General features: G+C 40.8%; 1 protein-coding gene across 3 annotated transcripts in view; it reads right to left on the minus strand.

Annotated features, from left to right (window-relative positions):
- Positions 1 to 10,428: 10,428 nt before the first annotated feature.
- LOC139473353 (uncharacterized) overlaps positions 10,429 to 16,059 on the minus strand; it is a 55,490-nt gene continuing 49,859 nt past the window's right edge. For all 3 annotated transcript variants that reach the window (XM_071255887.1, XM_071255885.1, XM_071255886.1), the window contains 3 exons: positions 14,699 to 14,943; positions 12,977 to 13,081; positions 10,429 to 12,302 (listed from right to left, as the gene is read on the minus strand). In XM_071255887.1, coding sequence (XP_071111988.1) covers positions 12,137 to 12,302; positions 12,977 to 13,081; positions 14,699 to 14,943 — 516 coding nt within the window. In that variant the 3' untranslated portion in view covers positions 10,429 to 12,136. The remainder of the gene's footprint in view (positions 12,303 to 12,976; positions 13,082 to 14,698; positions 14,944 to 16,059) is intronic.

Genomic DNA, 16,059 nt, shown 5'->3' on the forward strand with positions numbered 1-16,059 from the left:
CACCGAAGTGGTAAACGTCTGAGACCTGCATCACTTCGGGCTTTCCTCCCACATTAAGCTGACACGCCGTGATATATCTGGAATACTGTTAAAAGCGGCGTTAAACCCAACTCACTCACTCACTATATTACAACGAAAAGCTGACACGCTGTCTCTGGGTTCTTCCAACTGACAGGAACAGATTGGTCTTTTCAAATGTTGCATTGATACTGGAAACATGATGCGTTAACATAAACTATTAATTTCTCTCACCGAACCATGAGCTGGTTATACTCCATCAATTTGCCTAAATCTAGTTAAGTAAACATCCGAGATGATAACACAGCAAGAATTATAATGCTTTCCTCGAGGGAGATTCACGGGAAAGTTTTCGTTTTAATATATGTTTAGTATATTGTCGCAATCAACTCTCCATGGGTGTGCCGAAAAAATATAAACCGTTGATTTGCTCCGTTAATTTGAGCGGCAGCAAGGAAATCTGAACAGGTATATGCTGCTTAAGTTCTGACAGGGATTTTGATATATCCATTAACACACTTTTGTGCTTTTACGACGAGCCGAGTCGCGCAAGTTATCGATCTAACTAAAAACAGATCTTTGACTCCGATACGACATTTCTCTTAGCTCAGACAGGTGTCATATCGTAGTCAAAGATCTGATTATAACGAGATCGACAACTTATGGAAATGTGTGCTGGGCTTCGTTTCAATAGCGGATACTGTTGTTATGACAACAAATGAAAGCTATCAATGACATTCAGCCGAATTCAGACTTTCACTATCAGAAGTATACACCACATTTTCTTTTTGAAGCGCTGGTAAAATACATCACCAGTTGCCACTATGAAGCCAAACATCTTTCCTCATTCAGATAATTGTAATTGGGTTACAATATGCACAACAACTTGATAGAATGAATATTCGGGTGTTCACTCAGTCCTGGCTTCCTGTGGTATATAACTCATGGATATATACATTCAAAACGTCAATGCTAAAGTGTGACTCTCGCATATCTGCTGGAACAGATTCTATACGCCGTAGGTGATGACACCGAGTGTTCGCTTATAAGGTAAGCATGTCTCGCCCTACCAGTAGCACCAGACACTCACAGTTTTCATAAAAAAGTAAATGGCAGTGAATAAGATTTGTTTGCTTGTTGTTTAACGTCGCACTCAGCTGGAATATTGCGCGTGTGACTTTAAAACGACAGTGAAACGTTATATACATTGGCAGTAATGTGTCCGGTCTCCACGGCCAGATATCGGGGTCTCAGTTATGTACCTAGTCAGATATAAAATTAGCGACAGACAAGCTCTACATTTACTGACATCAGTTGTCTCGTCCAGAGTGGATCTTCCTGGAGAAATTGGAGAGGTATACCGGAAATCGTTGTCAACAACGTGCACTATAAAACGACAAAACCCGTTTCATACTGATCAGAAGATTTTTCTAAAAGCGTCCATGTTACGAATCTGACTATATCATGTGTCTTCTATCAAATAGTGGTGACACCAGGTGTTTGTGAAATGATGCTAACCATCGTTCAACCAGGTTGTTGATCATTGCTCATGGACTCCAGCATGAATCATTGCTCATAGCATCCTGCATGGATCATTGCTCATAGCATCCTCCATGGATCATTGCTCATTGCATCCAGCATGGATCATTGCTCATGGACACAAGCATGAATCATTGCTCATAGCATCCTGCATGGATTATTGCTCATAGCATCCTGCATGGATCATTGCTCATAGCCTCCTGCATGGATCATTGCTCATTGCATCCTGCATGGATCATTGCTCATAGCATCCTGCATGGATCATTGCTCATAGCATCCTGCATGGATCATTGCTCATGGACTCCAGCATGAATCATTGCTCATAGCATCCTGCATGGATTATTGCTCATAGCATCCTGCATGGATTATTGCTCATAGCATCCTGCATGGATCATTGCTCATAGCCTCCTGCATGGATCATTGCTCATTGCATCCTGCATGGATCATTGCTCATAGCATCCTGCATGGATCATTGCTCATGGACTCCAGCATGAATCATTGCTCATAGCATCCTGCATGGATCATTGCTCATAGCATCCTGCATGGATCATTGCTCATAGCATCCTGCATGGATCATTGCTCATTGCATCCTGCATGGATCATTGCTCATAGCATCCTGCATGGATCATTGCTCATAGCCTCCTGCATGGATCATTGCTCATTGCATCCTGCATGGATCATTGCTCATAGCATCCTGCATGGATCATCGCTCATAGCATCCTGCATGGATCATCGCTCATAGCATCCTGCATGGATTATTGCTCATAGCATCCTGCATCAGTCATTGCTCATAGCATCCTGCATGGATCATTGCTCATTGCATCCTGCATGGATCATTGCTCATAGCATCCTGCATGGATCATCGCTCATAGCATCCTGCATGGATTATTGCTCATAGCATCCTGCATGGATCATTGCTCATGGACACAAGCATCAATCATTGCTCATAGCATCCTGCATGGATCATTGCTCATAGCCTCCTGCATGGATCATTGCTCATTGCATCCTGCATGGATCATTGCTCATAGCCTCCTGCATGGATCATTGCTCATTGCATCCTGCATGGATCATTGCTCATAGCATCCTGCATGGATCATTGCTCAGCATCCTGCATGGATCATTGCTCATGGACTCCAGCATGAATCATTGCTCATAGCATCCTGCATGGATCATTGCTCATAGCCTCCTGCATGGATCATTGCTCATTGCATCCTGCATGGATCATTGCTCATAGCATCCTGCATGGATCATTGCTCAGCATCCTGCATGGATCATTGCTCATAGCATCCTGCATGGATCATTGCTCATAGCATCCTGCATGGATAATTGCTCATGGACTCCAGCATGAATCATTGCTCATAGCATCCTGCATGGATCATTGCTCATAGCATCCTGCATGGATCATTGCTCATGGACACAAGCATGAATCATTGCTCATAGCATCCTGCATGGATCATTGCTCATAGCCTCCTGCATGGATCATTGCTCATTGCATCCTGCATGGATCATTGCTCATAGCATCCTGCATGGATCATTGCTCAGCATCCTGCATGGATCATTGCTCATAGCATCCTGCATGGATCATTGCTCATAGCATCCTGCATGGATAATTGCTCATGGACTCCAGCATGAATCATTGCTCATAGCATCCTGCATGGATCATTGCTCATAGCATCCTGCATGGATCATTGCTCATAGCATCCTGCATGGATTATTGCTCATAGCATCCTGCATGGATAATTGCTCATGGACTCCAGCATGAATCATTGCTCATAGCATCCTGCATGGATCATTGCTCATAGCATCCTGCATGGATCATTGCTCATAGCATCCTGAAAGGAGTATTGCTCATAGCATCCTGCATGGATCATTGCTCACAGCATCCTGCATGGATTATTGCTCATTGCATCCAGCATGGATCATTGCTCATAGCATCCTGCATGGATTATTGCTCTCGGCGTCCTGCATGGGTTATTGCTCATAGCATCCTGCATGGATCATTGCTCTCGGCGTCCTGCATGGATCATTCCTCACAGCATTCTGCATGGATTATTGCTCATAGCATCCTGCATGGATTATTGCTCACAGCATCCTGAAAGGAGTATTGCTCATAGCACCCTGCATGGATTATTGCTCATAGCATCCTGCATGGATCATTGCTCACAGCATCCTGCATGAATTTTTGCTCATAGCATCCTGCATGGATTATTGCTCATAGCATCCTGCATGGATCATTGCTGATATCATCCTGCATGGATTATTGCTCATAGCATCCTGCATGGATTATTGCTCATAGCATCCTGCATGGATTATTGCTCATAGCATCCTGCATGAATTTTTGCTCATAGCATCCTGCATGGATCATTGCTCATTGCATCCCTGTAGTCAATCATGGCCCCTAGTATGGATCATCGGTCATAGCATCCTGCATGAATCATTGCTCATAGCATCCAATATGAATCATTGCTCATTGCATCCCTGCAGTTTATCAGTCATGGCCCCTAGTATGGATCATCGGTCATAGCATCCAACATGGATCATTGCTCATTGCATCCAACATGAATCATTGCTCATAGCATCCAACATGAATCATTGCTCATTGCATCCAACATGAATCATTGCTCATAGCATCCCTGCAGTTTATCAGTCATGGCCCCTAGTATGGATCATCGGTCATTGCATCCAACATGAATCATTGCTCATAGCATCCAACATGAATCATTGCTCATTGCATCCCTGCAGTTTATCAGTCATGGCCCCTAGTATGGATCATCGGTCATAGCATCCAACATGGATCATTGCTCATTGCATCCAACATGAATCATTGCTCATAGCATCCAACATGAATCATTGCTCATAGCATCCCTGTGGTTTATCAGTCATGGCCCCCAGTATGTATCATCGGTCATAGCATCCAACATGGATCATTGCTCATTGCATCCCTGCAGTTTATCAGTCATGGCCCCTAGTATGGATCATCGGTCATAGCATCCAATATGAATTATTGCTCATTGCATCCCTGCAGTTTATCAGTCATGGCCCCTAGTATGGATCATCGGTCATAGCATCCAACATGGATCATTGCTCATTGCATCCAACATGAATCATTGCTCATAGCATCCAACATGAATCATTGCTCATAGCATCCCTGTGGTTTATCAGTCATGGCCCCCAGTATGTATCATCGGCCATAGCATCCAACATGGATCATTGCTCATAGCATCCAACATGAATCATTGCTCATAGCATCCAACATGAATCATTGCTCATAGCATCCCTGTGGTTTATCAGTCATGGCCCCCAGTATGTATCATCGGTCATAGCATCCAACATGGATCATTGCTGACAACATCCGGCGTGGATCATTGCTCATAGCATCCAACATGGATCATTGCTCATAGCATCCAACATGGATCATTGCTCATGGCATCCAACATGGATCATTGCTCACAACATCCGGCGTGGATCATCAGTCATAGCATCCAACATGGATCATTGCTGACAACATCTGGCGTGGATCATGCTCATAGCATCCAACATGGATCATTGCTCATAGCATCTAACATGGATCATTGCTCACAACATCCGGCGTGCATCATCAGTCATAGCTTCTGGTGTGGATCAATTCTCATAGCACCCAGCGTGGATTTCAATGTAAAAGATGTCATCATTGGAGTACAGTATTGATTCCCGTGAGGAGGTAACCTTTAGTCCAAGTACCAAACCTCTCATCCCTCTTTATCAATGATAAAATGTCTGTATTGGCCTTGATGAACTGCATCTTACCAGACATGTTCTGAAAGACTATTTATTGAATAATGTTTCCTTTAAGAGAAGTCACATTATCGATAATCCCCAAACCCCTAAGAAGTAGGGGTTGATGGCCCTTCTGACCCTGTACATCACGACTAACCTCCACATAGTGACAAAACACCTAATAAATCAATATGAATGTTATACATTGGACAGAATGCCGACACACATTACAGTAAGTGTAAACATATTGCAACACAGTAACCACCTAATACCACAAATATGACAGGATTTATTTGCATTCACCTCACACTAAAATCATATCTTGTTGTCACAAAATACACTATAAGTACAAATACAGAGTATCCTACCCCAAAGATTGCACCGTCATAAACACACACCTGGGCAAGTCAATTGTTAACCTGCTAAATACAAGGGAACATATGGTACAAAGCAAAATAAGGAATTGCATTGGACATAGTGTTTGTCACCAATGCGGCAAATTTGGAAAATGGATAAAACACTTTATCAGCTATATACGGACCATTAAGTGTAAGCCTCCAATTTGATGTTGTGAAACACATAAGGAAATCCAAACATGACAACACGGAGACGAACCCGGCATTGTCATTTAGAATATATGTATAAATAGTATGCTGTTATAGAAACCTACGTATGTCTACCCTGTCCAATCAGAAGGTGGAGCTGTATACCTACAAATGCTACAGTAACCCCAGGTATATTCATACTGGTATAACATCTGTAAGTGGCACTATAGAAGTTGTAGTATAATGGTACACATAATCAACACACAGCAGTTTTGTAATCTAGAAACTACTTGGCAGTCTGTTCCTGATGGCTGCACGAGCAAGACACGAGTCGTATAACTGATGTGTCGTCTTGATGTTCTTTAAGGTGAGGAAATATGAAAAGTCAAGGCCAGAGAATAATCAGTCTCGATGATAATATCTGCCAAAACAGATTCGATTGGGTTTAAAAGACCAAACAGTGTATACAATTCCATGAATGGATCGCTGAAAATGAGCGACGTGTAAACGAAGAGGGTAAGCATGTCCACGTTACCGGTAGACCCGCCGAATAACATAATGTGCATACAAAAGCTTGTGTTTGTGGCCTACCGCCGAACACCAGGCCCCTGTCACGCCACGCCGACATGCAGTCAATGGTTTCGGTTCCTCAAAAATATTAGTTTATGTCATTTGTTCATTTGAAATAAAACAAAACGTCAGGTCAAAGCCCACTCACTTCATGTGCAAGTGTCGAATGTAAACCAAAGCACACACGTCCATACAAGCCTCGCGCTAATAGCTATGTAGAAAGGTTAAACTTTAACTCAGCCAATCTTTTCATAAAACAATCTCATCAAAATCAGATCTTAGTTCTCGCTACTGCTAAACAAAGATCCGAGGACACCCTATTACTGGTCACGTCAGAACGACCTTTCAGATCAGGAAAGTAACAGTAGGAATGTGTTTTCTGATCATGCAACCCTGAAAAGGTTAACGCGGTGCATTCCGTACGACAGTTCCGGGCTGTCGCTTCAATTGGATAAACATCTGAACGGAAGAGACTTTGTATAGCCACATGGGAAGTGTTGCTGTACAATCTCTGCCATTTATTAGACATTCCAAAATGTGTTTTTGTTTATTTTTCAAATTTGCAATCGAAACATTTGTCCAACTAAATCTAAACGTAGTCTCACCAGTTTGAAACTAGTGCCGTATAGCTCGAGAAAGATGCTTTTCTTACAAGAATGTGACATCATCGTTCTGTAACGTTAAGACCTCACGCACATCCTTGACATTATCCGTTATGTTCGGCCTGAAGAGGCTGGTTTGAGCCCTCATTTGTCGTCGTAAAAACAGTTATGTATGGAGACTTTTGGGTTGAAGGATTTTGAGAAACTTGGTCTGTCATCATTGAACTGGGAAGAAAACAGGACCCAAGACTTGTTGTGATCACTACAAGCAGATCTCAGTTCTCGCTGTCGCGCGCTAAACGAACATCTGAGGACATCCAATGACGGGTCACGTCAGAACGACCTTTCGCGACTTTGACCGACCAGCTAAACAGAAAGTAAGACTATCCAAGCGGAAAAAAAAGAAATGCTGTAGTGTTCATTCTAAATCCTGGAGACCTTACTATTTGTTGTAAGTCGATGGGCAAACAAGTCATACTCAAAACATAAGTATTTTTAAATTCTAAAACCTCTGCACAAACATGTAAACAGATACTTCAGATTACATGGATTTCAGGCGTAAACTTCCGAAAGCATATATCCTCGAGACTTTGCTTCTATATTTTGATATAATCAATATGTATCAGGTGTTTTATCTTTAAACTTGGATGATGCGACATGATGCATATGTTAAATATGAAGTGTTAATAAAGTGCTGCTTATAACAATTTTTTAAATGTATTTCATATGTTTGAGGATATCCTTTTTGTTTAAAATTTCAAATTCTTTTATGGAGTACGGGTGGCCCAGTCGTCTAAAGCACTGCAATTTTCCATCGCGCCAGAATTTGGGATATCTAGAACAAAACCACTCTCTCACTGGAATATCCAAAAGAGAATCGTATCCTCACTGGGATATCCAGAACAGAACCCCATTTTCACTGGATAACCAGAACAGAACCCCACTTTCACTGGGATATCCAGAACAGAACCCCACTTTCACTTGGATACCTAGAACAGAACCCCACTCTCACTGGGATATCCAAAACAGAACCCTATCCTCACTGGGATATCCAGAACAGATCCTCACTCTCACTGGGATATCCAGAACAGAACCCCACTCACACTGGGATATGAAGAATAGAACCCCACTCACACTGGGATATGAAGAATAGAACCCCACTCACACAGGGATATCTAGAACAGAACCCCACTCACACTGGGATATCCAGAACAGAACCCAACCCTCACTGGGATATCCAGAACAGAACCCCACTCTCACTGGGATATGAAGAATAGAACCTCACTCACACTGGGATATCAAGAATAGAACCCCACTCACACTGGGATATGAAGAATAGAACCCCACTCACACTGGGATATGAAGAATAGAACCCCACTCACAATGGGATATCCAGAATAGAACCCCACTCACACTGGGATATGAAGAATAGAACCCCAATCACACTGGGATATCAAGAATAGAACCCCACTCTCACTGGGATATCAAGAATAGAACCCCACTCACACTGGGATATCAAGAATAGAACCCCACTCTCACTGGGATATCAAGAATAGAACCCCACTCACACTGGGATATCTAGAACAGAACCCCACTTTCACCGGCATATCCAGAACAGAACCCCACTCTCACTGGGATATCAAAGAACAGAACCTCACTCTCACTGGGATATCAAGAACAGAACCTCTCTCTCACCGAGATATCCACTGAATTCCTTTTAAAACAACACTAAACAAAAGTTAGTAAACAATTTATTTACATCAAAATATGACAAGTTATGACATTTGTATCTTCATCCAGAACCAAAGCCTGAACACAGTATGTTAGTACACCCCATGGATACACTTGTATCATAGGTATTTGCAGTGATGCCTGGTGAACCACTACTCCAGGTGTGATAGAGAGTCTGATTCTCCTTATATGTCAAGTGTGTATGTCTATAGAATGACATATTTGATTACCCCTATCAAGCATGGAGTAGTATATTATATGTGTTAAAATACCTTTCAAGGTAGTTATTCATAAAACATAACTTAGGATATTTTATTATTCATATAGATGGTCTAATATCATACAAAATGTCATGTATAAACTCCATGTATACATCCCTATCTGTAATGCAAGAGGCCACATTCAAATCAGCAGCAGAATAATTTTCATATAAATAAATAATAATGGACATTTATCTTTATTTCCACCAACCGTGTGTGGCAAAGCTGGGATACAACCATGAAACATAACATTAAAAATGTGTGGCATTAATACATACAGTAATGACCAAAATGTTTTAAAAAACCACTTAGTTACATAAACCAAAACATTAAAAAAATTATCTCTATTGACAAAAATATTCAGTCTATATGCCATGTAAGCTATGACTCAAATTGGGATGTCGAAGTATCAATGTTAACTAGCCTTAATCCCAATAATCCAACTACAAACATTACCCTACAATATCATTGTCTGCACCACATGACTACCTCTGCATTCCATAAATCCAGGCAGCACCCTTGGCAGCACTCTACATGGTAATCTCCTATATAGGTGGTCCACACAACCTAGTCATGTTGTTGCTGGTCAGCTTACCCAGACTTGTTCTTGCCTTCCGAGGAACATCTCGGTCCCTGGCAGGTCGTGTGTATATTTGACAGCTACTTATAGATGTGATGTTCATGTAAATACAACAAAATGTGTGTATATTGTAGTCTCTTGTTCTACCTGGCTAAGCTACCTACTTAAAGGGCAAGTTCACACGGAAATGAACCTTTTTTTCTTGTACTTTTTCCACATTAAAAGTGTTAACATAGAAGTGTCATAGACAAAAATATAAAAACATCATATTTAATTAACATATTTTTTGCACTAAAACGATATATATTTTTCACATTTACCAAGTGTTCTATTTCCATAACAAAAACACCATGGCTTATGTCCCTTGCAATATGACGTCATTGGTGCCAATTGATAAACATTATGACGTCATCATGCTTTGTTAGAGCCGCTTCACGTGGTGTAGGTACAGTTTTGTGATTCTAGCATCTCAGATGCCAGCCAGAATTGTGTTATGCTGAGTCACCACTGCGCCGCAGTGTGTCGTAGACCATGTTGTTTTACCGCAAACTGGTCCTTGATATCTTTTGCGTTGAGAATAGACAGGGACCCAGTTGAATTGGCACCAATTACGTCATAATCTAAGGGGGATAACTCAGGCCTATTTCGCTCGTAAAACGAAGGCCTCATAACGGCATATCACTTTCACACTATTGTGAGCTTCCTACTTTCACTGTGAAAAAAAATGAGTGTATATTTTCAAACACAGATACTAACTAATTCTAAAATTGCGTTTTGTTTAGAAAAAGAAAGAAAGTGATTTTTGCGTGTACACTTCCCCTTTAAGTCAGACCATGGTTCTTGTGTCAACAAGGTGGTTACACTCTTCAACTTGTCCTCAGTGTTGGAGATGCTAGCAACCAGCTTTTCTGGCTTCATTTATACAAATCATAGGTCTATGAAAATAGCATACATCAAATAATGCAAATCTACCTATATCTAGACTCTTCTAACTGGACCGGTGAAGATCCGGGGTAGAATAGATCTTAAGCAACCCATGCTTGCCATAAAAGGCCGACTATGCTTGTCGTAAAAGGCGACTAACGGGATCGGGTGGTCAGGCTCGTTGACTTGGTTGATGCATGTCATCGATCCCACTTGCATGGATCGATGCTCATGATATTAATCACTGGATTGTCTGGTCCAGACTCGATTATTTACAGACCGCCGTCATATAGCTGCAATATTGCTGAGTGCGGCGTTAAACAAACCAACCAACCATCCAACTCTTCTAACTGACACTGTGATTAGCCTTAAAAGGTAAAATTATGCTAAACTTAGAAAATATTCCTGTTGTTATAATGTATGAAACAGCCTAGGTAATTGCCTAACTCCCGAGGTAATGACATCACACCGGCCCGTGCACTGACTACATTATTATGATGATAACTGTCAAATGCGACTAATTCCAGTCTTTTTCAGACTTCCTTCATTGGACTTAGAATAAATCTGCACTTGCTGTTTGCATTCAGATTTGTTTCCTGTAAACAGGTAAAAAGGATTTTTCGAGCATTTCTGACAGTAGTTTAGTGTTTAGACCTGTTTAATGAGTATCACTCTGTCAGTAGCTGTATTCATGTTCATACGGACGGATGATGAAGTTCAAGAACGTTCAAAGACAACCCTCCAATGCTTAGATTCATGAATTATTGTAATGATACCATTTGACACCATTCCGTCAAGCTCCAAATGAGAGAAAACCAATTAAACAGTTAGTTGTCATATATCTATGGTAGCACTTTTCATCATTTGACCAATGTGTGAATACTTAATTGTGTACTTACCAGTACAAGCACAGTCAATGGATTTCATAGACTTTTCAAACTCTCTTATTATCATCAGCACCCCACCACACACACTCTCTTCCTGGACACTATTTCTTATATAAAGCATGTATTTTGTGTTTGTTGAATAACTTAGCTTCGGGGAAGATCATTAAACATTCTTTGTAGGGAGGCCTGGGTTATTTGTGAGAGATGAAACTTGGTTGGTCACTGCTTCAAAACAAACAAATCTTTGTAGGAGTTCAACAAATAAACATTTTTCACAACACATATTTTTCAGAATATCAAGAATTCATATTTTTTAGTAAAACCTGATACAAAACTCCCCAAACACCCCAACCAAAATATCCTTCCATCTCACATGCAACTCAGTCAGTATCGACCTTACCTGTGAAGCACGGTCGTTAAAATCACAGTAACAAAGAATAGAGCTACTACACACACATACACACACGTACACACACATACACACGAGTTTGGCATCACACATATAAGCACAGCCATTAATTGTAAAGTCATTTCATCTATGTTTCTAAGGTAAACCTGTTTTTATGTTGTACACATTTTACAAATAAATATGGCACAAATAATTGTCACTAAGTTCAATTTACGTATATAAAATAAAACAAATTAATGAACAAAAAAAGCCTGATGACATGTTATAAGGTTTAGTTATAGATTTTTTTACTAAGAAAAACAAGCATTCTCTTCTTCAAACAGCATTTCGCAATGTGAGGAGATTCTTGTCCTTCAAATCCACAAATTCTTCCCAAAATTCTTGAGCTGTGACATTGACAAGAAGACTTGCTTCAACCTCGGGTGACAAGAATGCTATACTTTCTTCTACATTCATGACTCTCTCCTGCTCATTGCCACACCTGAAAATACACCAAACAACGCAACTCACCAGCACTCTTGGAATGGTTTAGTATTCATATAAATGTTCTTAACTTGCCCTTGAACCGTATAGAAAATAAAGTAAAACATTTCAACAAAGTTTACTGATAAAACTGTTTTTGTGTGCTAAGTTGGGAAGTATTGTCAGCTCACTTTCAATCTATACAAGCAGGGACAAAGTAGAATGAGCCACTTTTTCGGCCAACTGGAAATGTCAAATTTGAAAATCACCGAAAACAGTAAAATACTGGCATGAAAGGTTTCTGAAATATTCCAAAGGTTGACTTCTGACATGTTCCAAGTACATGTACAAGGCTAAAATGAGAGAAAAGGGTGAATATTTTACCATATGTTTGCACTTTCTTTATTAAAGTTTAATCAAAATGCAGCTTAGATCAAATAATTGCTCCTATTCAAATAATTGTTTTAAAAAACCCTGAAAACCACCCTTTTGCACACATTTGGGCTATCTGTAAACTTAGTACCACATAACAACATGCATGTGGTGACATGAACTAAGTCTACTATGACTAAAACTTTCAATGACAATTTTCACAATGACTTCTAAACATCTGTAAAATATGCAGATACTGCGAGGCCAAAAGGGCCCTTATTTCACTGTGTCCCTTCATTGGTGGATCTGTTCATGACTGACCTGTTGACTGCCAGGAGTTTGAGAGCCCGCGCTTCCAGATAGGGTGAGACATCACACAGGGACTCCACCTCCCCAGGTGCTGGGGCAAACAGCATCACACCCACCCTGCAACATGTAGAGAAAGCCATGTACACAGCGGGGACTCTCATCTCACATGGTTTAACTCTGCAGACAGGAATTAACAACAACCTTTACAAAGAACTTTTATTCATATGAATGTTTACCATTAAAGATCTTTGTATCTGTTCATAGCCTCTTTTCATAATGCATCCTATGTTATATAATCATGGCCTTTTTGATAGTGCTTCTCATCTTATCTGATGGTGACTCTCATGACATTGCTTCTCATCTTATCTGATGGTGACTCTCATGACAATGATCTCATCTCATCTGATGGTGACTCTCTTGCCATTGCTTTTCATCTTGTCTGACGGTGACCCTCTTGCCACTGCTTCTAATCTTATCTGACAGGGACCCTCTTGCCATTGCTTCTCATCTTATCTGACGGTGACCCTCTTGCCATTGCCTTTCATCTTATCTGACGGGGAACCTCTTGCCATTGCTTCTCATCTTATCTGACGGGGACCCTCTTGACATTGCTTCTAATCTTATCTGAAAGTGACCCTCTTGCCACTGCTTCTAATCTTATCTGACGGGGACCCTCTTGCCATTGCTTCTCATCTTATCTGACGGGGACCCTCTTGCCACTGCTTCTAATCTTATCTGAAAGTGACCCTCTTGCCACTGCTTCTCATCTTATCTGACGGGGACCCTCTTGACATTGCATCTAATCTTATCTGACGGGGACCCTCTTGACATTGCATCTAATCTTATCTGACGGGGACCCTCTTACCATTGCTTCTAATCTTATCTGACGGTGACCCTCTTGCCACTGCTTCTAATCTTATCTGACGGGGACCCTCTTACCATTGCTTCTAATCTTATCTGACGGTGACCCTCTTGCCACTGCTTCTAATCTTATCTGACGGGGACCCTCTTGCCATTGCTTCTAATCTTATCTGAAAGTGACCCTCTTGCCATTGCTTCTAATATTATCTCATGGTGACCTTCTTGCCATTTTTCTCATCTTATCTTATGGTGACCCTCTTGACATTGCTTCTAATCTTATCTGACGGTGACCCTCTTGCCATTGCTTCTAATCTTATCTGACGGGGACCCTCTTGCCATTTTTCTCATCTTATCTGATGGTGACCCTCTTGACATTGCATCTAATCTTATCTGAAAGTGACCCTCTTGCCATTGCTTCTCATCTTATCTGACGGGGACCTTCTTGCCATTGCTTCTAATCTTATCTGACTGTGACCCTCTTGCCATTGCTTCTCATCTTATCTGACGGTGACCCTCTTGCCATTGCTTCTAATCTTATCTGACGGTGACCCTCTTGCCATTGCTTCTAATCTTATCTGAAGGTGACCCTCTTGCCATTGCTTCAAATCTTATATGACGGTGACCCTCTTGCCATTGCTTCTAATCTTATCTGACTGTGACCCTCTTGCCATTGCTTCTAATCTTATCTGACGGTGACCCTCTTGCCATTGCTTCTAATATTTTCTGACGGTGACCCTCTTGCCATTTTTCTCATCTTATCTGATGGTGACCCTCTTGAATTCTTCTCATCTTATCTGACAGTGACCCTCTTGACATTGCTTCTCATCTCATCTGATGGTGATATTGATACTGCATGTCAAGCTAGGATCCTACCTGATCATGGACTTCCTGGCTGTGGGCCTGTGTTGTGGGTCGTCCAGCACCAACTGTTTGAGTACATCACACAGGCCTTGGGAAAAGCCCACAGGCAAGTCAGGGATAGCAGAGTCAAAATAGTGGGGCTTGTTCACTGAGGACTGTGGGAAGTCGTCTCTGTCCCCCAGAGGGCGCAGCAAGCTGTAGAACATGCGACTCACAGCAAAACCATCCGTTTTGGCGTATACTTCTTGCAGGGAGGTCTGAAACAGTACAAGGGTCAGCACTCACAGAATTATACCATAGGAGTGAGTTTGTTGAATTTCTAAAAAAGCAGAGACTTACCAATGGCTTTCATTAACTTGGAAATGCAGGAAATTTGGGAATGTAGCATTCATATGGGAATGCAGACAATTTAGGAATGTAGCATTCTTTGGGGGATTTTTAGAAGGCATTTATTCTTTAGAATCCAAAGGTACTTTATAGTTTGATTACAATAATGCAAAACCTAGTTTAAAAAGGACATTATTAATAACTTTAAAGCTAACATCCAAGCCAGAATGAGCAAAGTATTCCAATTTTGGGACGCATGGGCCTCTTACCAAATATCTGCCTCTGAGAACATGTCAATAAGTCCCTGAATCATGGGAATAGTTTACCCTCTGACATGGAGATGTAAAACACTGCATACATCAAACTCATACCTATATGCCCTACTTAATTAAACTGGAATAGAAAAAAGGTTGATGATATTGAAAATTATGAGATTAAGAGTTTGTTGCACAATCACTACACCAGAAATACTGAACAGAACTTTTATTCACAAAAACCTATACGGTAGAAAAAGTTAAACTTTCAAAATTCAGTTTATAACACCATGGATCTGTATTTGATGCATTTCAATCCATATTAAGTAAAAGATATAAGAAAATCTATTTATTCGATATTCACAAGCCTCGTCTAGGATGAGCTTCAGCTGCCGAGGCACAGTCAAACAACTGACATTTAGCGCTGAGACTTCAGCGAAATGAGTCATTACAGCTGTTTATTTCATGAAATGAAATGAAATGTAATATTCTTCCTCCTACACATACTGCTGACCCCCTTAAGCAATGTCTCAAAATAACACACTGGGTAAAATGTGCAGGCTTACATTGAGTTTCAGATTTAAAAAAAACTATACTTCTTTTTGGTTACTTTTCTTTCCCAATGGAAATGTACACAAGGAAAGTAAAACGCATTCAGCTAACATAAAGAGAACATGGTCCATTTTGAGGACACAGATAATGGATAATTTGAGCCAATCTACGTCCTCTTTTGTACATCAACATATTTAATAAAAATTTACCCTGTATTGTAAGACATCATGTCAGTGTTCA

This window comes from Haliotis cracherodii, unplaced genomic scaffold (assembly GCF_022045235.1).
Source record: "Haliotis cracherodii isolate W230 unplaced genomic scaffold, xgHalCrac1.p SCAF_28, whole genome shotgun sequence".
In the NCBI taxonomy this organism is placed as follows: domain Eukaryota; kingdom Metazoa; phylum Mollusca; class Gastropoda; order Lepetellida; family Haliotidae; genus Haliotis; species Haliotis cracherodii.